The sequence below is a fragment of the Aulonocara stuartgranti genome, assembly GCF_965226115.1.
Source record: "Aulonocara stuartgranti genome assembly, chromosome: 23".
NCBI classification, from domain to species: Eukaryota; Metazoa; Chordata; class Actinopteri; order Cichliformes; family Cichlidae; genus Aulonocara; species Aulonocara stuartgranti.
In genome coordinates, this window is record NC_138958.1 from 13,654,969 (window position 1) to 13,676,556 (window position 21,588).

The 21,588-nt window shown below is 41.8% G+C and overlaps 1 protein-coding gene across 3 annotated transcripts; it reads left to right on the top strand.

The window, feature by feature from the left end:
* The first annotated feature begins 2,052 nt into the window (after positions 1-2,052).
* On the top strand, positions 2,053-20,753 carry bcl6aa (BCL6A transcription repressor a). 3 transcript variants are annotated; one of them, XM_082525001.1, is made up of 12 exons: positions 2,053-2,343; positions 3,327-3,427; positions 5,640-6,164; positions 13,037-13,129; positions 16,528-16,699; positions 16,791-17,012; positions 17,121-18,071; positions 18,347-18,528; positions 18,614-18,781; positions 18,866-18,996; positions 19,225-19,362; positions 19,451-20,753. In XM_082525001.1, the coding sequence occupies exons 3-12, from the start codon at positions 6,137-6,139 to the stop codon at positions 19,592-19,594; spliced, it is 2,229 nt and encodes a 742-aa protein (XP_082381127.1). In that variant the 5' UTR covers positions 2,053-2,343; positions 3,327-3,427; positions 5,640-6,136; the 3' UTR covers positions 19,595-20,753. The 3 variants fall into 3 exon arrangements, with proteins under 3 accessions (XP_082381127.1, XP_082381128.1, XP_082381129.1); XM_082525002.1 differs by lacking the exons at positions 2,053-2,343; positions 3,327-3,427 and having other exon boundaries at positions 5,290-6,164; XM_082525003.1 differs by lacking the exons at positions 2,053-2,343; positions 3,327-3,427; positions 5,640-6,164; positions 13,037-13,129 and adding an exon at positions 13,153-14,690 and having other exon boundaries at positions 19,451-20,752.
* Positions 20,754-21,588: the final 835 nt, after the last annotated feature.

Below are 21,588 nucleotides of genomic sequence, written 5' to 3' on the forward strand. Positions count from 1 at the left end.
AGCATAAATGATGCATACTTGTGAGCCTCACGCTGCACCTTTGAAATGCGTTGAAAGCAGCCGGATTTTGTCGTCGTATCCCGAAATCATCTTTTTTGAGATTTTTACCATTTAACATGGCTTCTCCCCCCCACCCCACCCCAGTGAAAACGATTAAGCGTCTCACCCACAGCAGAGCAGTTAAGCACAATGCCTGGCTGATATTATCAACCAAAAACCTATTTTTTTTTTACAGCATGGTGTCAGTAACAATGTGAAACACAATTATAAAACTGATTTTTAAAAACCAAAGATATAAACGAACATACGCATGCACACAAAGGAGCAATCTTACTGTTGATATAAAAGATTTTCTATTGCAGCAACTCGTGCCAAACCGTAAAATATTTACAAGTGTAGGAAGTGGAGGTGGTGGTCGGGACTGTTTCTGGCAGAAAAATCAGATATATTTGCAGGGGTGTTTAATCTGTTTTTGCTCTGTACATAGAGGGCATTTGGCTTTAAAGCAAGTTTCTTGCTTGATCACAGAAGGACGACGGCCGGAGCGAGGTTGAACAGTATCGAAATTCTGCATCTGTGATGACAGTTAGCAAGTGCTTGCCACCACAAATAATCAGTTGTGCCACACAAAAAAGTCTGTAGCAGCAAAATTATCGTGCACTTGACTGAACAAGAGAAACTTTTTTTTTCTTTTTGCCAATGAACAGCTTTTAATTTGCAAGAGGAAGAATGAGTCTTTTGTTACAACATCCAACATGCCAGCATGTTTGGAGGCTGTCAGGTGCAGAGGTGTCATGTGTGTATAATGAACATCTAAATACAGAGAAAAGAAAAGCAAACAGAGGAGAAAGTCGCACAGGCCGGACGAGTGAGACGACTGCTTGTTCCAAAAACAACTCCCAATACGCTCATCCTGTGCAGCTCCAAGTTTTTGAATTCAGCAGCTGGAGGTTTGTTTTGCTGCTCAGTTTGCAAAGATTGGAATGCCTTATTGTCTCAGATGTAATAACGATGATCCAGCATGTTCGGCCCACAAACAATGCTGTTGTTTTTGTGCTGTGAAACTCCAAACATGTAGGAATGTAACTGGGAGATTCCTAAAATCTGAGGGCATTGTGTAAAAACAACAGAACATCCAAACTAAACAACAATAGGATAGGTGAAGTTAACATTCAGGCCTGCTTAAAGATCGTAATCACTTACCTCAAAAGCAGGACAAAGCTGGATTTAATACACCAAAGTATTCTTACAACACGTCACTGTTTGTTCATTGTGTTCACTCAGAAACCCTGCAAAGCTTCACATTTTCCTCACTGCAACAGTCTCATTAATCATTCATACGCTGTTTGTCTACAGTAAAAGAATAGAAAAGCTGATAGGATAGAAAATCATGGAGGATAAAAGACAAAAAAATTAAATTTGTGAGAAACAGAAACTGACAGCGTGACATAATTTTCTAGAGGCAGTTTGAAAAACATGTAAAAAAAATTTAAGTACTTAAAATGTTAAGTTTAAAAAGATTAAGATGGCCAGAAAGAGCTGGCGTTGGCATCTGATTGGCTTGAATTTGATAAATAAATAAAATCAGGTAATGAATATGTAGATAATAAAGTGTTGGTGTTACCTGGTTAATTAGATTGTGAAATTTATTTTATAATAAGTTAAATGTTAATCATTTTGGCCATTTGAGAGTCCTGGACAGTTAAACGAGTGCAGTATGAGTAGGCTAAGCTGTGATGTCCATGGTAAGCAAGGTCAGGGGCAGCAGTTTGAATTAATCTGATGATGCTCTTTAGTATCACTGGTCTTATTCCACATTTATAGTATAGGGGTTGGACAGCAGCCATGATAGGTCATGTAACAGCTGTACATATATTGAAAAATGCAGCTGGTTAAATCCACAGAGAGCAGCAAACCGTTAGTGCAGCAGCATCAGCAACCCAGCTCTTCTGTGCACAAAGAAAATAGGTCCACTGCAGTTCACAGCAAAAAATACATTTTAGAAATTATTTTGTGGCGATTCAGTTTCCCCTGCTGCGCAGCAGCAACAGATCCAAGGGTTCCCCCACTGGCCCAGTAACGCCTGGCTATCACACAAGGATGAACCAAGTATTCAAACTAATCAGCAGCACAGTATTTCAGTTAAACAATAGCAATTAGCATAAAAGGCTTGACTTTATAAGGTCCGTTTTATGCTTTCTGATTCCAAACAAAAACAGCAATGAACCTGAAATTTGGCCTTCTGGTCTTTTAGCCTTGTGAAGCATTTTTATTCAGTTATGTGCTAAATTATATGGCTGCTGTGCGGCACAGACCCTGTAAGAGATTTGTGCTTCAGTTTTGGTGAGTGAAATTCTACTGTTTCATCAGTCTGTTAGTTTGTAGCATCAGTGTCTGTGCAATGCACCTGTAAAGTTCAGGAATGCAGCTTGCTAATGATGCTAGCTAGTTAGCGCTAGCTTATTTTTAAAAAAAATATGGTCACTTTGAGCTTCAAAAAACCCCTACACAAATTAGAATAATACTACTACTAATAATAATAATAATAATGGATACTTTATTGATCCCCATGGGGAAATTACTTGTTTTTCTCTGCATTTGACCCATTCACTCAGTGAAGCAGTGGGCAGCCCACTAAGCAGGCGCCCGGGGCGCTAATGTACTAATGTAACAAGGTAACATTACAGTTGTGTCTTCTTCAAGTTCTTCAAGTTCTTCAAGTTCTTCAAGTTTGTTTCTGGAATAACAGTTGTGGCCATGTTACTTTTTACTATTGTGGTCACTTTTTAGATTTAGCGATTTTGACAAATCAAAAAGGGATTTCCTTCAGAAAACACACAGGTATGACCCCCTTCCCGCCCAAACCACAATAATGATCCACATCATAGATGTTCCACACTTTACCTATGGGCTGCAATTCAACTGCAGAGTAGCTGAGGTGGAAGGACATAAGGAGCTTTTCCTTGTTGGCTTTAAAACTATTATTATGATTTTCAGTTTGAACTGAAAATGCCCAAAATAAATACAGCAGCTATCCAGATGACTTTAATATGTTTCCTGAGGGATGAGGCTCGGTTTCTGCTAACAAATTATACCTCAGTCTTGGCTATTGAGGGGTAATCCCTCAAATTGTATCCCTGATACTGAAGATCACAGTGTGGTTACATCTGTTTTTAAGTGTGTTTACATGAAGAAAGACAATCCCAGACTGTCACTTCAGATCACCTGTCACACGTTGCGTGGGTCATTCACTGTATTTTCTCTTCACTCCATAAATGCCAGCTAATGCAAAGCACTATATTTGGCTCTTGTGACCTTTATTACAGCTGATAGCGACAGCCATGGATGCGATGGAAGCTCCATGTCGGCACAACAAAGGCTGCTTGCTAGTGGAGCTAGATTTCAGATGTGAAAAACGTGATAGCAGGTAAGAGAAAATGACAAGCAGGTATTTTCCTTCGCTTACGTGATAATTACCTGCAGTCGACTCCCTTTAGAAAGGTTATCTGAAACACAAACATCCTGAAACAGCTCCAGGAAACTGCACCGGTGCAATGCTGGGGACCGTTTATGGGAGATCAGACATTTCAGATCTTTAAGTGTTAAAAATGATTAATATGACAGTGACACACTTGATAGATAGGCTTGGTAATTATCTACAAATTCAAGCTGCTCTTCTCGGAGTACTAAGGGTTTTAATTAAATTGGGGGTTTTTTGGAAAATAAAGCAGGTGTAAATTTTTTCTCCAGACAGAGCAGGGTCAAAATATTTCATATAAAGTCTTGATAAGAATCACTGCGAGGCATGCTGTGGCGGGCGAGGATGATCTTATATTTCCAAGGGAAAGGCCAAGCTAGAAATATGTTATGTATAAGTTTGCCTGGATAAAAATAAACATGAAATGAATTCAAGTTTGCATCTAGAAGGTTGCAACAACAACTTAAAAAGGCCTCTTTTAAAGAATTCGGTTGATCCCTCTTTTGTTAATTTGATGCAGGCCGAAATTACATCAGATGACAGCATAATCCGACATCATTATCAGCATCAAAATGTGTTTGATGCTGTTTGGCCCGGGGCGACCGGCATGTGCAGCCTCTGTAACGGGATGATATGGATTACACTTTGCAAACCGACCTTGCCCCCCTCTCATTTTTTATGCCTGCCAGTCGAACGCAGTGATGACCGCGTGCGTTACATCGCTGCCAAATAAAACCCAAATATCCCCTATGATTAAGGTCACTCATACACTGCTCAACAGAAGCCATCCTCTTATAAGCCTCAGGGTGGAAGAAGAGGGGGGGTGACCGCTTGGACCTTAGTTAGTCTTGATGTTGTTTTATTGTTTTGTTCCTTCGATGCTGCCCAGGTTCTCTCCGCCTCACTGGGGCTGCCAGTGACAGGAAGAGGACAGTACAGTAATCAAAGTTTTCCTCTGAGTCGGTGTGACCTGTTGTTGGCTTTCATTTGTGTATCACTTAAGAGGCTTAGGCTTCTTCATGGGAAGTTTATCCCTGGATCACAGGGATCTGCAGGGCTCACCGGTCATTTGCCATCAGTATCCCAAGAGCTCAGATTGTTAGGGCTGCTTTATTCTGAAATATGATGGAAATGTGTTGGACTAATTTGGCTTTAGCAGGATTGGCTGAATATTAGTCCACTCATCCAGTGGATTATCCCGTGGCTGCGATGAACGTACTGAACGTGGATAGATCTGTCAAACGCCCAATACAGTATATCTTTTGCTTTTTCTCTGATATTTAGTTTCTTCTGCTCATAGAAGTGCACATTCTGATGTAGCCACGTGACGCCTTTCCATAAAGATGATAGCATTTCTATCCAACACACTGCCTGCAGCTGACATAGTAAAGCTGTGCAGCATGTAATGCTGGTAATGGTAAGAGCTTTGGGAGTTCTTACCCGGTGAGGTGAGCTTATCTGCACAGACAGCATGTGTATTCATTTAATCTGAGTTCAACATCAGGTGTCAAGTACGATTAGAACTGATGCACATGCATTTGGCAAAATGCTTTTAACAGTATGGATTTCATGCTCACAAGTACCTCATCAAGCACCAGTTGTGTTGTGCTTTTGCCATCAAATGATTACATTTTAATGAGATGCAGATATATTAGTTGCTAGTACCTTATGACAAAAAGCAAACAAACAAACAAAAAAAACAGTTTAGGATGAATATCAGGGTTTTTTTTACTCCTGTCAGGGCGTTGCTCCCTAATTTTGTCTCCTGCTGAAACATTGCTGACCTTCCTGTTGGGCGTGCCGTGTTGGAGTGACAGCTGGTGTGATGTAATAACACCCCCTCCAGTAGACAAGTTATAAAGAGCAATATCTAGTTCCATGGATTGAGATAAGCTTAGGTAGATTAATGCTCGGGACACTGAAATGTCTGTTGTATAAAAGCTCTGTTTATAAAACAATGTGTCATTGCCCTATATGAAAAACTGATCTGGCAGATGGCCCGAGTTCCTCCATGTTAAAGGCACTGCTAGTCTATGGTTTGTGCTGCTATGGCTTAATGGGATTTAAGACTCTTCATTCAAATGAAATATATATAGAAAACTGGGATTATTTTACAGGCTGTTAATCTCTCTCTCTTTTTTTTTTTTTTTTCAAAACTGAGCCTGCCCCACGGTTTTAGCATTCGTGGAAAAGTGGAGCGACTGTGAGTGCTACAATCAATGAACGCTAGAGTGCAGGCGGCCTATCAGCTCAGAGAGCCACAGAGATGCCCTGTGGACCATTTCACTAACGTGAAGCGTGCTCAGTGGATTTGACTCACTTCAGCCCCGCTGCCGTGCCTGCCTTTCCAGAAGCGTTCCCATCCTGCTCCACAACGACAGACACGAGGCTTCGCCAGAGCTTCTCCATCACCGACAACTCACCGCTTCGGTGCCCTTTTCCAGCTTCGTCCCTTCAAGCTTTGGCTGCTTGCGACTCAGGAGCGAGGCTTTGGTACCGGTCTGCCTCAGCATCCCGGATCATCCAGCTACTTGCCAGACAAATAAAACTCTGGTGAAAACAATTCTTCAAGCTACAGCAGAGGCGCTTCCGGTTCCTTAACTGAGCGTGCAGTTCAAAAATCAGCGCTGCCACCTGATTCCCACTACACATCCCATCATGCCTCACTCCTTCCAGCAGAAAAAAGGTGAGTAAAAAATTGAAAAAACTGGGTGCTGCTGCTGGTTAATGAATGACGATTGTAGCTTTGCTGAAAAGGGAAGAAATTATCAGCAAACTTTTAATTAATTGAAATGTATTTGAAATTTCTGAATCTGTTGAATGCTAATTTACTTTTGTCCATCGTACAAGAGACAAAGATATTCCAACAGGTTAAGAAATAACATTACAAGCATATGAAATAGCATTTTAGCATTTTGCTAAGTTATCATTATAAACTAAATTCCTTTGTTGGATCTTCTAATTGTATTTAATTTGGCTTCTGAGGTAGGACGAGCTAACCTGATTGAAACTATTTCCCTTTTATTCATCATTCATAAGTCAAAGTAAGAACATCATACCTCAGCAGGATGGCAGACAGCCAAACACTTTGACAGGAAGGCCAGAAACTGTTTGCTAACACCTGTATTGATAAATTTCCATATATCTTTCATGTCAGTCAGTTAATCTCTGAGATCAAATCAATATACTGCTGAATTGTCTGCGCAGCCACAATATGAACAACCATGCAAAGTAACAAAAAAGGACATACAGTGAGTGCAGGTCATGATAAAACAACTGACATCTGATAAGCAAATGGAAGTACAGACTCCAATAAATAATGCCCTCACAGCTTTTATCTGCAATATGTAAAAACATGTAAAATAGACATTTAGCGCAAGCAAAGATGCGATATGAACAATTTCAGGGACCTTTTTGATTCACTTTTGATTTTCATGCCAAGTGTAGACTCCAAAAATCTTCTCGTGAGTGCACAAAGGACACAGAACAAAACAAAGGTGAGTGGTTTAGATAAATCTATGTTCTGCAAAAGCTAAACTCTTGGGTGTAATGTTTTGTTTTACAGTTAAAAGAACGTTAGTGCTCGGTGCAATCCACACTTTGGTTGGAAAATTTAATTTTCTGTTATGTGGTGATGTGTACTAAGAACTGTTTGTGGTCCCGTGCATGCAGAGCACAGCATCTCTGAGAGTGCAGCAGATATCAAAGGTAACTGTGTGATGTAGAGCAGATAACAATTATAAGAATGTGTCGAGCGCAGGATCTGTCACAATATGAACTTCCACCTGGCATTTCCTGGGCTGTGGAGATGCTTTTAATGAAGGCACAAAGGGATGCAGTATATGTTAGTGTTACTAACTTTGAATCAAAAATGCATTCACTGCCAAAAAAAGAGAGCCTTTATTTTGAACTCGATCAAATGGTTAATGAGGTGTGACGCTTATAGGAGCAGATTTTTTTTTCCCAGCAAAAATAATCTGTGGGAGTTTTTCTTTTTTTTTTCTTTTTTAATCATTCAGAACAAAGAGCTGTCTAGTTTTATATATTAACTGGGTGTGGGTGCTGATGAGGCAGTCAGTGTTGTGAGAAAATGAAACACATTTTGAGAAAACTTGCACATACGTTTTTAAGCTTTGCCTGGAAAAAAAGAGAGTCATGGCACTTTCTTTATCTGCATATTAACATTTGAAATGTAAATGTGCATTAATAAATTATGCATGATATTTTCCTTGATATTTTATTTACATTAAATGCTGGAATTATCTTCCACTTGAATCCACGTCAGCACCCAGAGTTTTCTGATTTCTGGGGCTTGGTGGGATTGCTTTCATCCCACGTTTCCACATTGGATTTAAATCCATTTACTGCTTCGACTGGAGGATAGCACATAAAAGCTGATATAAAAATATAACTGTATACAAATACAGGCTGGCAACAATGAATGCAGATGTGGACTCTCGACCAAAACATGAGGGCTAATGTCAAAGCTCCTGTGTTTATAATGAAAGGCGTTTTATATTTGGAACCGCAGTGACTTCCCATATCTGGATTTGAGGTAGTTAAAAATGTATACTAGTCTAACAAGAATTTTACCCAGGACTGCATTCATATTTTAGGAGTTTTCTAGCACAGAAGCAGCAGAGACAAGGAGCTGAAGTGCTGGATGTGTTGAGTGCACTGTTGCTGCTTTGTACGTAGCTCTTGTTGAACTGTGGCCTAGAGCTAGGTGTGTGTAATTCCTGTTTAGCCAGCCCTGTAGACCAGTATCAGCAGTTGGCACTGGATACAGGCGGCTACTTTGACCTGGCAGTGGAAGCAGTGCAACATGTGAGAATTTGATATGGTGGAAATCAAAATTGGGCCGCAGCATGATGGAGTGTGAGGGCAAGAGAGAGGAAAAACCAGCAAAGGCAGAGCTGCAACAGTTAAATGGGGGAGGAGTGGGGGGCGACGTGAGAGCTCAGTCCCCGCTAACAAAACACACTGCTGCGACTGCATCTGTGTGGAGTGAATTTCTACAAACTCATGTTTGCAGCAGTGCTCCCACTGAGTGTTCCCCTTCAGTTTTACTTTTACTTGACAAACGCTTTAGCGTCGCTGTGCAGTGGGAGTGAACATTCAGAACATTCACAAGAATTCAAACTGGTTTAGCAGCTTTGAGCCCGGACCGTTTACATCCCCGCAAACCTGTTGACAGGGGAAGATTCCATCAGCACAGTGGAAATACACTCCAAATATTACCTCTGTTGCCTAAACAGTGAGAACAGCAAGGTTGGAATTAATCGTTCTGAACCTGTGCGCTCGGCATTTTCACAAAGGTCTGTTTACAGTGCATCGCTTTTAACACGAGACACTAAAATCACTGGTTGCCATTAGCTGAGACAGCGTGTTTGTGTTTTCTCACTGTGTCACCAAAGAGCTGAACAATGTCTCAATTATGTCCAATCACAGTGTGAAATTAATATGCTGAACTGCAGAAGCAGGTGTTTTCCAGAGACGCAGCACAGCAGTGCTTCCCTACCCACCGCATCCCAATCAGATAAACTTAAGTTACTTTTCATCCATGCAACATTAAATTTTAATGTGGAATTAACTAAATTGATGTAAAACAGTGGAATTCTGTGCATTTTGATGCCTTTGAGGGGAAAACATTAACCTATGTGCATGTGCAGATTTTTATGTTACAATTCAGCATTTCTTCTCTGGTGAGACTCGCATGAGCTCGACTAACTGTAAAACTTATATTCTATACAGCAGATTACCAAAAAGGTGTTCAAATAAAAACAGTTTATTAAGATCAGAACAGGAACAAAAGAAAAACAACCAAATAACTAACACTATTACATTGTAACGCTTCTGTTATATACAGCAAATTACCATACCTTAAATAAGCATTAAAATAATTGTATAATGACAACCAAACAACTGATGTTATTATACTGTACATAATAAATAACCATGACTTTACAGTAAGAAATTACAGCAATTTTATTGGAACATTGAAATGAGTTTAACAGCAACTCAACAACTAGCAGCACTTTAAAGCTCGCATTTTTACACAGCAAATTACTGTCGTTGTTTTATTGAAAGAAAACGTTTTTTGAGATAATAATAGAAATATAGAAATGACAGATTATGATACCACAGGATTCATATTCTAGGGAGCAAATAGCTGTAATTTTCTTACAGTAAGACTCAATTGAAAATATAACAGGCCCATTAAAATAATAGTATAATGTGATCAAAACCTGACAATATTGCATGGCACAGCAAATAGTTTTTTCTCTAGTAAGAAGCTGCTTATTGAGGTTATAGTGGGAACATTAAAATAACAGAAAGCCTAAAATGGAGTAGATAACATCTTAGAAGCAGCCAAATGTTGTGTCAGTATTTAACAGGAAGATCTTCTGTTCATTTTGTCAGTGTTTAGGTCAGTTTGCATTCAAAAAGCTGATCTTTTTTATCTATCTGTTTGGGATTACAGTGGTTATAAATCCAGTGCACATGCCAGAACACACAGACAAAACAAAAATGCTGCGATACGAGAAAGGAGCCTTGAAAAATTTCCAGTGCACTTCCAGCATACCAAGATCTACAGCTTGATGCTAACTAATAGGTGTTGTGACAGTAGAGCAGGAAAGGGGGGTCGATTCAGAGAGATGGTTCTTATTGGATCATTACGGAGGGTGGTGCAAAGAAATAAGACCCACTTGTTTACCATTTGAATCCTTGTGCTAAAGCTGCCTGTCAGAATGCGGATACCTCTATTAAAATACAAAACTGAATCCACATGGAGATGCATAACAAGGCTTTGAAATGTAATGTCTGCAAAAGTTGTTTCCAAATTTAACAACTCCTCATGTGCACATGGAACTCGAACGCTTTGCAGCCCTGGGCGTGTGAAAAAAAATGCAAGCCCTCAGATTGTGAAGATAAGTGAAGATGGTAGAGATTGCCGCATGCTTCCACTATTTATTCTCATGTTCCGTGGAAGAAACTGACCCATCAACCAGCAGATGGCACACTGGCAGGAGACTGTTTTCGGTATGCGTGGAAAATTCCAACAAGTTCGACTCTGCAGACTGCATTCCTGGCTCCTCTCAGCTGGCCTTGAGAAAGTCCTGAATCTACATGCTTTGATATGACTAAATTGGAATTCTGGCCTACCATCACGCCTCTGCTCTGACTATAACCTTAGCATGTAGCTTGCTTAGTGAACTCAAGGTTATCCACATAGGCGCACTGAAGAAACTTGCTCCAAAACTTACTTTTCTTGCAAGTGGAATGATATTTTTGTTTTGGAAATAACACGACAAAAAAAATCTTTCTCAAAGCTTTTCAGGACCTCTGTTGAACAGTGTAAAAAGTACACTGATGACTATTTAGGAAGCACCCTTTGAATAAAATGCATTTGCAAAAATGGTCATGATCGCTTTTTGTCATGAACATATAATAATTGTTCTCCTTTTAGATAAATGTGAACGTCTGCAAGCTCTTTATCTCTGTGATTCTGAGCTGCTGGTAATCTTCCTGTGTGTGTGTGTGCGCGCGCACGTGCGTTTAACCTAGTCAAGGGGCACCAAAAAGCAACGTTCAAACTCAAGCGTGTGAGTGCAGACACACGCGGCAGTATTGTTGCAAACAGACATGATTTCACGCCACAATATGACTCGTCTGTTAATTAAAAAAGCAAAAGGCAAGATTCTGAGCAACGTGAGCTCATCGTTACCTGCACAGGAAGTCTTTTGAAGTGAATTTATTTATTACACCTCATGTTGCTGTAAATCATGCATGCAGTACGGTGTGTTTACGATCACCTCATCAGACGGAGGATCAAGGAAAACGTACAAATGCATACAATAAGATGTGGAAAACAAACCCTTTTTACTGCCACGCTGCAGTCGTGCCACAATTCAGACCTGCAGTAGTGATTGTGTTTTACAAAGAGAAACTTAGTTGTGGACAAATGCAGAAAGAAAAAAAAAATGCTTCTGGGATGCATGGAGTTAAAAAAGTGAAACTCAACAATATAAAAAGAAATTCTTTTAAAGAAAGGAACTAAAAAGACCTCTGTAGCTAACAGCATTATCTGTTTGGTGTTACAGTGCGGTTGCATCATGCCTCTCAGAACAAAACTCCACACTCACATCTTTGCTGACAATGAACACTGAAGTTGGCAGAAATTTGCTGTGAAACGAGACAAAAGTGTGCAGTTTATGAAAAAAAAAGTGAGGCAACCTCCGGGCCTCAGGCTTTTGTCAGTGGGCATTTCTATTCAATGACCTATCATGCTCCAAGTATAGGCAATGATACGGCTTAGAGACGTTTCACATTGTGTCAGAAGTGTACAAGATTTTTTTTTAAATGTGCAGCTGTTACCGGTCGGTCAGACTTGAATCACTGTCACAGCCTGTTTATATTGTCTCTGAACGGCGTGGTGCTCAGACAAAGGAGCCGAGACCCAGACGTCACGAACGCTTGTTTAATTGTACAGCCTGAAAGAAGATCAAGGATTAACCGATAAACTGTTCATAACGCAATAATACACTCTCTATCAGTTCAGACGGGGGCATATTGATCAGCCACTCAGCACTGTCTCTCTGTCCTCTGTAAGTGGGTCATTTATTTTTGCTAGGAACTGGTTGAGTAAAAGTTTGCCAAGGATTTGCAGTAATTATCTCTTCCTTCTATAGCCGGGCACAGCATGGGGCCTTGGTAAATTACACATCTCTCTCCGAACTCCTGGATGGTTTATGGCCGTGCATTATGCATAACTGTGCTGGAGCGCCTTAAACATCCCCCAAGTGGATTGAAATAAAGTTGACGCTGCTCTTTGTTTGGAGCTCAACATAGTCTTTATTTGGCAATGCTGAATCGGAGATTGCTGTAAAAGCGCGCGTCTTAATTATTTTGGAGACTTTTCCCCCCCTTTCCCCAATGGTTTGTGAACACCTGGAGTGTTTTTAGTGGGATGCCGGATCCAGATGGGTGGATGCTCGGGCAATCCACGGGGAAATGATGGTTACAGAGTGTGTCGCCATGCAAAGGGTTAATAAAAAAACAAAGAAAGAAGGAAAAGAAAAGGAAACGCAGTTTGTTGTTCGCTGAATTCAGAGGTAAAGGGCTGTGAAAAAGCAATCTGTGGTGTCAGATATTTTAAAACTATTTTCTCTCAGAAAAATTTGACCTGTGGACAGTTAGAAAAAACATGTAAAATAACTCTGAATTTTATACAAATGCATTAAATTACAAAAATGTAAAAGATAGACTACAAGGCTTTATAAATTAAATACAAATCCACATAACTCAGCTGTATGTTCCACTAAAATGGATCTTCAGTCACTCTTTGCCCTTTAATATTTACAGTAAATGCAGATCAGATGCATTATTTGAATATTTAATCAGTGCTACCCACTATATATCTCATAAAACACAAGAGAAACCACAAATGTGAATTACTTGGAGACTTGTGTCTCTTCTTTCGAGGAGACATAAGTCTGTTATTCATTCGACCTAATATTTCCAATAATTACTGTTATTTTGTGTTATATTCTCCAGCTCAGCAAATGCTCCTTCTGTGCCAAGGAGTGAACGGGATGAGAAAAGACGGGGAATCCGTGGTTTGGAATCACCACAAGCAAAGTTTCCAGGGTGAGTCACTGACAGTAAATGCAAGCCCACAAACTCATGAAATGAATAGTACTTTTCAGTTATTGGCATCCCCTAAACGAGACACAGAAGCCAACTATTAGCGAGTAATAAGCGCATAAATTCACACCACTTCTACCCTCGATGTAGGGATGTAACAAATCTACACACTTGGTTCTAGTTTCACGCAGACGCCCAAGTGCTGCTGCTGGTTTCAGAGAGGAAAGCACCAAGTAAAACACACTTCCAGTAGGCTGAGGAGTTTATTCTTGCCCAACTCTGTGAAATGATGCAACAGGGAGTACACATGCCTTAAATTAAAAAAAAAAAAAAAGTAGAGTGGGGGGAAGAAAATCACAGCAATGCATTTAATTAATTTTCCAGGAATCTTTCACTTTGCATTTAAAGTGTGCACATCACCTGACAGGCATCCTCCCCTTCCCAATTAATCCCAGTAATCCAATCAGAAAAACAGGACAAGTACATGCAGCATGAAACAGAATACAAGTTCCCCGTCTATAACATTATAATAGCGCCAAAAACACACTACCTATGAGCCTGACATCTCACCTCCTCGCATAATTTAAAAAACGTTATTAAAAATATAAATGCATTCACTCCTGTGCAGTCTTCTTCCTCAGCTCACCTCATGCTTTCTGCAAGTTTCCTACACAATCTCAAAGTTCATTTACCGAAGCTCTCAATTACTAGCAGCTGTTTTAGCGACAATCCGCTCAGATTCACCTGCTTTTAAAGCAAAAACCAAAAGGCAGAGGCAGTGCAAGAAACCGCTATGCGCGCATGAGAATATCACAAGAAAAACTCTCAACCTACCTAGTGAAAAATCTGATTAACTGACAGAAAAAAAACCACCCCAAAAACAAAACAAGTGGCATCCACACTGCTCAACAGGCTGCCTACAGTACTTGTGAATAATAAATCTATCGAAGCTTTCCTTTTGCAACAAACCCCGGTGGTGACTCGATGTATTCTCCGTCTATGTGGTCACAGCAAACCTGCAGGAAACCACAAAGAAAAAAGAACCGTGGACATAGAGAGGAGCGAGCCTGTCCGCATGGGCCTAATTAAGAGGGCTGTCTGTGTGCTGTACATGTACGGTCTGTGTGTTAAATGCGACGACGGGCAGCCAAACGATGCGCTGCTTAAGTCATGGAATATAAATTAGTTCTGAGAATTTCGGGGGCCGGGTTTAAGGAACTGGTGACGTCGCCTGCTCGACGTCCTGTGACTGCGGATCGAACCAAAAGGCGGGGGATGTGGCTGCTAAATGTTCAAATTTTTAAAATATTATACACATTTTTGTGCTTATTTAAACGCTGCTTTTAAGTTTTCTCGCCGTTAGAGCCGCCTTGCGTGAAAATCGGAAGGGATATCTGCTCTGGAAACGGGTTGTTTTAACTCGCAGTTCGGGAGGTCCCTCTCCCCTGCCCCGGGAGAGTGGTACGGTCCGGGGCTCAAATTCCGAGAATTGTGCTCGTCTGATTCTTAGAACTGGGGTTCTTAGAAGTGGTGATGCAAGAAGTTTCTAGGAAAGCGCTACCAGGTGATTTTTTAAATTCCATATTATTTTTTTCTGCTTTAATTTGGCGCGAAGTTGTTATGTGTTATTTGTTGCTGCTGTTTTCGACATGTATGCCGGTGCTTTGTGTGCTTGTTGGGCTGTTTGACGGGCTGTGACAGCGCGAGCGGCTGCTGCTCTCAGCCCGGTCGCGCGCTCGCAGTGAGGCGGCGGGGCTGAGAGCGGCGGCCGCCGCTGAGCTCCGGCTCGCGACGCTCGCGCTGACAGCCCGTCCTATCAGGAGGCTGTAGCTACGGCGGGGCTGGATGAGCGTGTGCCGCCCGGAGATCGCGTGAAATCAGGTGTCCGGGCGGTTGCGATCGCTCTTGCCCGGTGATTCACTTTGAGTGGGCTCGCTGCGCTTTCACACGAACTTTGCTGGCAGCGTGGCAGCCGCAGGTTCTCAGCGTTTTTCCTTTTTTCCTCCGTAATTTGCTCTAATGGAGCGCAAAGAGCTGCGCACAGCGAGCCCCGCTGTTACCGTAACACTGGAGCGGAAATATTAGAGTTGGAAGGTGTGTGTGTGAGTGTGTGAGAGAGAGCGATTGAGTGTGTGTGTGTGGTTTTTTTCCGCGGCAGAGGCTACAAGTTGTCTCTCATGTTTCCACTGTGACAGCTCGCTGCATGATAACCAAACTACGCCGAGTTGAGAGCTTTTCACCCAGACGTGCGCAGTTTCGGTTGTGCAGTAATTTACGCGCAGTCTGAGACGAGAGACCCGAGAAATGAAAATAAAACTATAGATATTTTTAGATTTAAAAATAAATACAAACGCGTCCTATCACTGAAATGAAGTTTAAAAGCTGTGATACTCCTCGGAGGTTTTCTGTTTCACAGGAGGAGGGGGGGAAGTACTGAAGAAAGTACTTCATGATTGGCCATCAGTCACTTTAAGGTGCATTCTGTTCTGGTTCTATTTTCGGACGTGTCTAGTTACACTGAAGTAAATATCCGGTTATGAGTCCCCTGCCGTCTCGTGAAGCCGATTCTTCCTTCAGTTAATTAAATGTTAGTTTTTTGCTCTCGTGCAGTAATTGACCCAGAAATGCGCTTAAAGACATGCGCTGCGCAGCGCTGCGGGGCTTCACCGGTTTTACCACAGCAAACAAGTCAAACTCTCACTTGTGTTACCCTCCCAGCTGCACCGGTGTGAGTTTAAAAAAAGTGCCATGGTGAGGCCATCTTGCGGATGAATTTAAAATTTGGAGGTTATTTGTTAGGTTATTTGTTAGGTTATTTGTTATGTGTTATTTGTTGTGTGCCAACAAAAAGTTTAGAGTAATAACTTAGTCAATTCGCTTTTATTTGTACAGCTGCGAATGCGCTGAAGGAGAGCCCCAACTCTGAGACCACAACGCCCATCTTACAGCTCATTAATGCGTAATGCGCAGGTGTTTGCCTTAAAAATGTACAAGTTTTAATGACCAACATGAACTTTTCTCTTTCTGTGGAGTGTATTTAAACCGTGCACATTTATATCGCCTGGAGGTCTGGATGGTCTTAAAATGCTCACGTGTGCAAAGGAGTTTGTTGCATTGAGCTGTTAACCAGAGGTTCAGAGAGAGAAAGTGAGGGGGAGAGAAATGACTCCAAAGAAGAAATTTAAATGTCTAGACAGTGTTTACTTAATAAATGGCGCCGCCTTCTGGTGATGTGCGTGCTGCCTTCGGAGGATCGTCAGTAACTTGAGCCCAAGTTCATCTACTTGAAGCACACATACTCTTTGTGGCATGGCAGCCAAATACACGAATATTTTATTTAAACTTGCTTTCTTTTTTAAAAATTAGAATAATCTTTATGCTTTTGCCCTTTTTTTTTGCAGAACTTGACAAAATGGCTTGCGCAGCAGACAGCTGCATACAGTTCACGCGCCATGCAAGTGATGTTCTGCTCAACCTGAACCGGCTGCGCAGTAGAGATATCCTCACAGATGTCACTATCCTGGTCAACAGGCAGCAGTTTCGTGCACACAAGACCGTTCTCATGGCTTGCAGGTGTGTGAAACTAAAATCGGCGTTTGTGCCGTTCTATTTCTTTTGAACAAGCGACTGATCTTTGCATGTCTGCTCCTTTCGTTTGCTGCAGTGGGCTGTTTTACACTATCTTCACTGACTCCCACAAGTGCAACCTTAGTGCTATCAGTCTGGACCCAAAGGTGGACCCAGAGGGCTTTGCCATCCTGCTAGAGTTTATGTACACCTCCCGTCTCACACTAAAGGAGAGTCTGATCATGGCTATCATGAATACAGCTATCTACTTGCAGATGGACCATGTTGTAGACACCTGCCACAGATTCATCAAATCCAGGTGGGTGGAAGCCAGTTTTGTTTTGTTTGTGTTTTTTAAATTGCTGATAAGAATAAATCCATGGTTATGAATACCTCCATGTTTACGGCATCCTCGTTCTCTTCACAGTGATCCGACTGTCAAGCTGCCTAGAGACGAGTTTCTGGTCAGTCCCTTGGTTTTACCTCAGGATGTCCATGCTTACAGAGCCCATGATGTTGTTGACAGTTTGCACAGCCGTGTAGCGCCGTTCAGGGACGGGAGACACTACGGTTCAAACATGTTCAGCGGGGTCAGCACCCCCAGCAACTACCATCTCTACGGGCAGTTTCCCATGCCAGGATTCCCCTTCCCCCTCTGCAAGCTGGCCGATACCAAAAATGCTTTTGCTGACCTCTCAAAGAGCAGCATCCACCACAAGCACTGTCCTCCGCATGACAGCGGCATCAGGGCAGACTACAGCAGAGCCATTGGCACAAACTCCTCCGGCATCATTCACTCCACCACCTATGCTTCCAGGGAGGTAGTGAGAGACGATGAGATGAGGAAAGAGAGCCACGAGGGGGTCAGCCAGTCTGTCGGTTTCAGCACAAGGAAGCGTGCATTTCCCATGTTGTCCCTTGAGCACCAGAAAGACTTGGGCAAAGAGCACGCTCCTCAGGCCGAGGAAGATCTCATCCATCAGCACTATCCCCTGGGAATCTCCGCTGGACGCAAGAGCCTCATGAGCAGCCCGCAGAGCCCCCTCAAATCAGACTGCCAGCCCAACTCCCCGACAGAGTCCAGCAGCAGCAAGAACGCCAGCCTCTCCCAAGCTGCTGGAGCGCAAACGCCACAAGGCACGCAGGACCCCAAAGCTCGCAACTGGAAGAAGTACAAGTTCATTGTGCTGAATCAGAGCGCCAAGGAGGACAAGGTGGGGTTAAGGGATCCTGGGCTTCACTCACCTCAGCGCCTTGCCCTGCAACCCTACCTCCACCCCAACGACTCGGAGAACCTTGACCCACAAACGACGAGCAAGAGCAACAGCGAGGATCTACCAGTACCCCAGGCTAGTCGTCTCAACAACATCATTAACAGGTGGGTTTTTGTTTGACACGTACACATCTGCATGCTTTAAACAAAACAAGGAAATGTATAGTTGAGGTGATGACACACTGGGCAGATTTTAAGATTCTTTAAGAGCACATAAAATTTCTTTTTCTTATAAGAAAAAACAGGCATGAAGTGAAATTCAGTGTTTGTAAATATCAGGCAGGATAGTTGTAGGATTTTTATTTTTGTAATAAAATTTATGTTGGAAGAATCTGATTTGAAATGTCTGACTGGATTAGTTTTCGATTTTGTGTCTGCAGTGCGCTTGAGGGGTCTCTGAGGAATGGCGATGGCCACCCTCCACACTACCTGAACCGCCTCACATGCTCGTCCTGTGGCTCCCAGTCCCCGCAGCACTCGGAAGTCTGTCCCAACCACTCCAGGTCCCGTCTATCAGAGGAAATGTCAGAGCTTCATTCAGAATATTCAGACTCCAGCTGTGGTGAGTTTGAGATTTCTTTTCACCTCCAAAATGAATCTGAGCGCTTTCGGAGCACAAGTCAACATCAGATTTTTCTCTTAAACAGAAAACGGCACGTTCTTCTGTAACGAATGCGACTCCAAATTTGCTGAAGACGAAGCTTTGAAACAACACATGCTTCAAGTACACAGCGACAAGCCATACAAGTGCGACCGCTGCCAGGCTGCTTTCCGCTACAAGGGCAACCTGGCCAGCCACAAGACTGTCCACACAGGTAAAAGCAATTCACGAGTCTCATTTATCTAACTCATCGGCTTTAGGGGCTGCTGAAATCTAAAGTGCTGCTTCTTGTTTTCAGGAGAGAAGCCGTATCGCTGTAATATCTGTGGTGCTCAGTTCAACAGACCAGCTAACCTCAAGACTCACACTCGCATCCACTCAGGAGAGAAGCCATACAAATGTGAGACGTGTGGAGCTCGTTTTGTACAGGTAATTATGCCCTTACATTATTTATTTATTTTTTTAAACTCAAGAGTGTCTTACAAAAATTTTTCCCTCTCTATTGTATTATCAGCTAACCGTGCTAATGAGCTGTAATTATGGGCAGCTGTAATCATATTTAGCTCGACAGGAGTGCCCATAGACGTGCTGATATAAAACATGCGATGTCTGAAAAGTTTAATTTAAGTTTCACTCCCTTTTTTTTTTTTCTTCAAGGTTGCTCATCTGCGCGCTCATGTGCTGATCCACACGGGCGAGAAGCCATACCCATGCGAGATCTGTGGAACCCGCTTCCGTCACCTGCAGACGCTGAAGAGCCACCTCCGCATACACACAGGCGAAAAGCCCTACCATGTAAGAATGATACTTCAAAGTTAGGAACCTCCTGAGTCGAGTCCAACCAAAGCGAGTGAAAATAACGCCGCTGCGCTTTCTTTTTCAGTGTGAAAAATGCAACTTGCACTTCCGCCACAAGAGCCAGCTACGGCTGCATCTTCGACAGAAGCACGGCGCCATCACTAACACAAAGATCCAGTACCGTATGTCCACAGTAGACATGCCCACTGACTTGACGAAAGCATGCTGAGCCAGATGAAGGAAGCAGCTTAAAGGAGGCAATCTTGACCTTGGCATTTATGAACCCCAACTTGTACAATCATCCAAAATTGTAGTGCCACACTGTGTTTATTAGACATGTAAATTGGCTGCGTATGCCATTCTAAACGGGTTTCCACTACATGTGAACGTAGAGCCACATGGCGTCTTAGTCACTTTATTGTTTCTATATAGATATAAATATATATATGTATGTGGGGAGTGTTTTTAAGCTTCGAAGGTACGTATATAAAAAGCTTTATTTTGTTGAGAAGGATGGAATGTAAACAATCAGTTTTTTTGAAAAAAACAGTATTTTATATCAGAGAACTTACTTTTCTGAAAGTATTGAAAATTTTGACGGGTGGTACATATATTTTAAGATAATGGGATTTGCGGCTGTATAGAGTTGTCTATACATGATTTTTATGTAGATGTACGTACATGTTGTCAAGTTGCCATATTCACGTGAGCGGGGAATTAAAAAATAAATAATTGGATTTGGTGTAAAACATATCAGATGTCTGCTGCTGTCTGAGGATGTGCATGAGGTACTCTCTAACCGGTGTCGGGTTCTGGCGTGCACGAAGTGGGCAACTGCATAAATATTGTGACATATTGTGTAATTATATCCGTAGGATTGCTCTCTGCGGGCAGAGCCAATCTAAGTGTTGAAATGCATTTCAAGGTACTGCTTTGTAACGACCAAGAAAAACATTTTGCTTCAAATGTATTCGTATAGGTGTGACTTCTGTTGGTTGATTTGTTTTTCATAAGTGAAGGTTTACAGTTTTGCTCATTGTTCTAGATCCTACGGTAAAAGTCGTGTAAATGTCGAGGTTTTTTGTTTTTGTAGATACACTGTGTATTCAATGTGCCTTTCTCTATGGTGACTGAATTCCTCTCCATTCAGCCCAGCTCTGTTAAGGTACAACTCAAGGACGCCACTTGTCCTAGATCCCTGTTTGTGTGTGAGCGTGTGAGTGTATATTTTTAAATGCTCGTCACCAACCTTTGAACGTGCAGACTCATCATTGTAAATCTTCAGGACTTGTTTTCGGATTGGATTTTTTTTTTTTTTTTTTTTAACTGCATTAAAATTATTGTACAACGTTATAGATGTATGAATGTAAAATAAAGGTATTGGATTTCTATGTATTAACTCAAGAGTGAGCGCTTTATTTTCTTTCACTTTGTGTTCATGAGGAATGTCCCTCGATCTACGGGCACAGATTTGACTGGTGTTCCTGAAACACTGGGCTGAAATTGGATGGCGAGGGTGGCAGTAAACTTAATCGAAAGTATTCACCGTGGCTTTTTCACTCAGTTTTCATGTAACATTTCAAACGATTGTACCTTCCACTCTGGTTACAGCCACAGACTCGAACAAAGAGATTGAAGAGATGATTTCAACCTTGTTTTTGGCTTTTGAACTCTTCTAAATATCCATGTATTATTAGGGTTGGCTCAGCCAGATCTTTCCATCTAAAACCAAGGAAAAAATAAAAGCTGTCAATAACTGAAACACTCATTTACCCCTGGCACTTTCACTGTTTAACCCTGAAAGTGAACGAGTCGCTGGATGTTTCTGTGCTATAGTCATTTTTTTAAAGTTAATTTCTGCCATGAATTCATTAGTACTGTATACCTCTCGTGCAAGCTTTTACTGGAATTAGGCCATTGGTGTTGGTGGTGCAAGGATCAGAGGAAGCTGTATGGGAATATGCTTTAATTTTATTGTAATTTCCCAGTTGTAATCACTAGTTTGATACTCCTATGAAAAACAGCAGACGGACAGAAACAGACGTACTGCTGCAGGAAGCTTGATGCCCAAAATGCTGAAGAAAACAGCAACAGCATGAAGGAGATCAGACAGGCCAACTCCTTTTTGCATAATTGTTTTTTTTTTTAAATGACCATTAATGACATTTGAACATCTCACAGCATGAAAGCCATTAAAGTATTCTTCTGTAAAATGTAACAGGC

Coding starts and splice junctions, on each gene's coding strand:
- bcl6aa (XM_082525001.1), top strand. CDS start 6,137: ATGCCTCACTCCTTCCAGCAGAAAAAAG. Junction 16,700..16,790: donor ACCGTTCTCATGGCTTGCAG/GTGTGTGAAACT, acceptor CGTTTGCTGCAG/TGGGCTGTTTTACACTATCT. Junction 18,072..18,346: donor CTCAACAACATCATTAACAG/GTGGGTTTTTGT, acceptor TTGTGTCTGCAG/TGCGCTTGAGGGGTCTCTGA.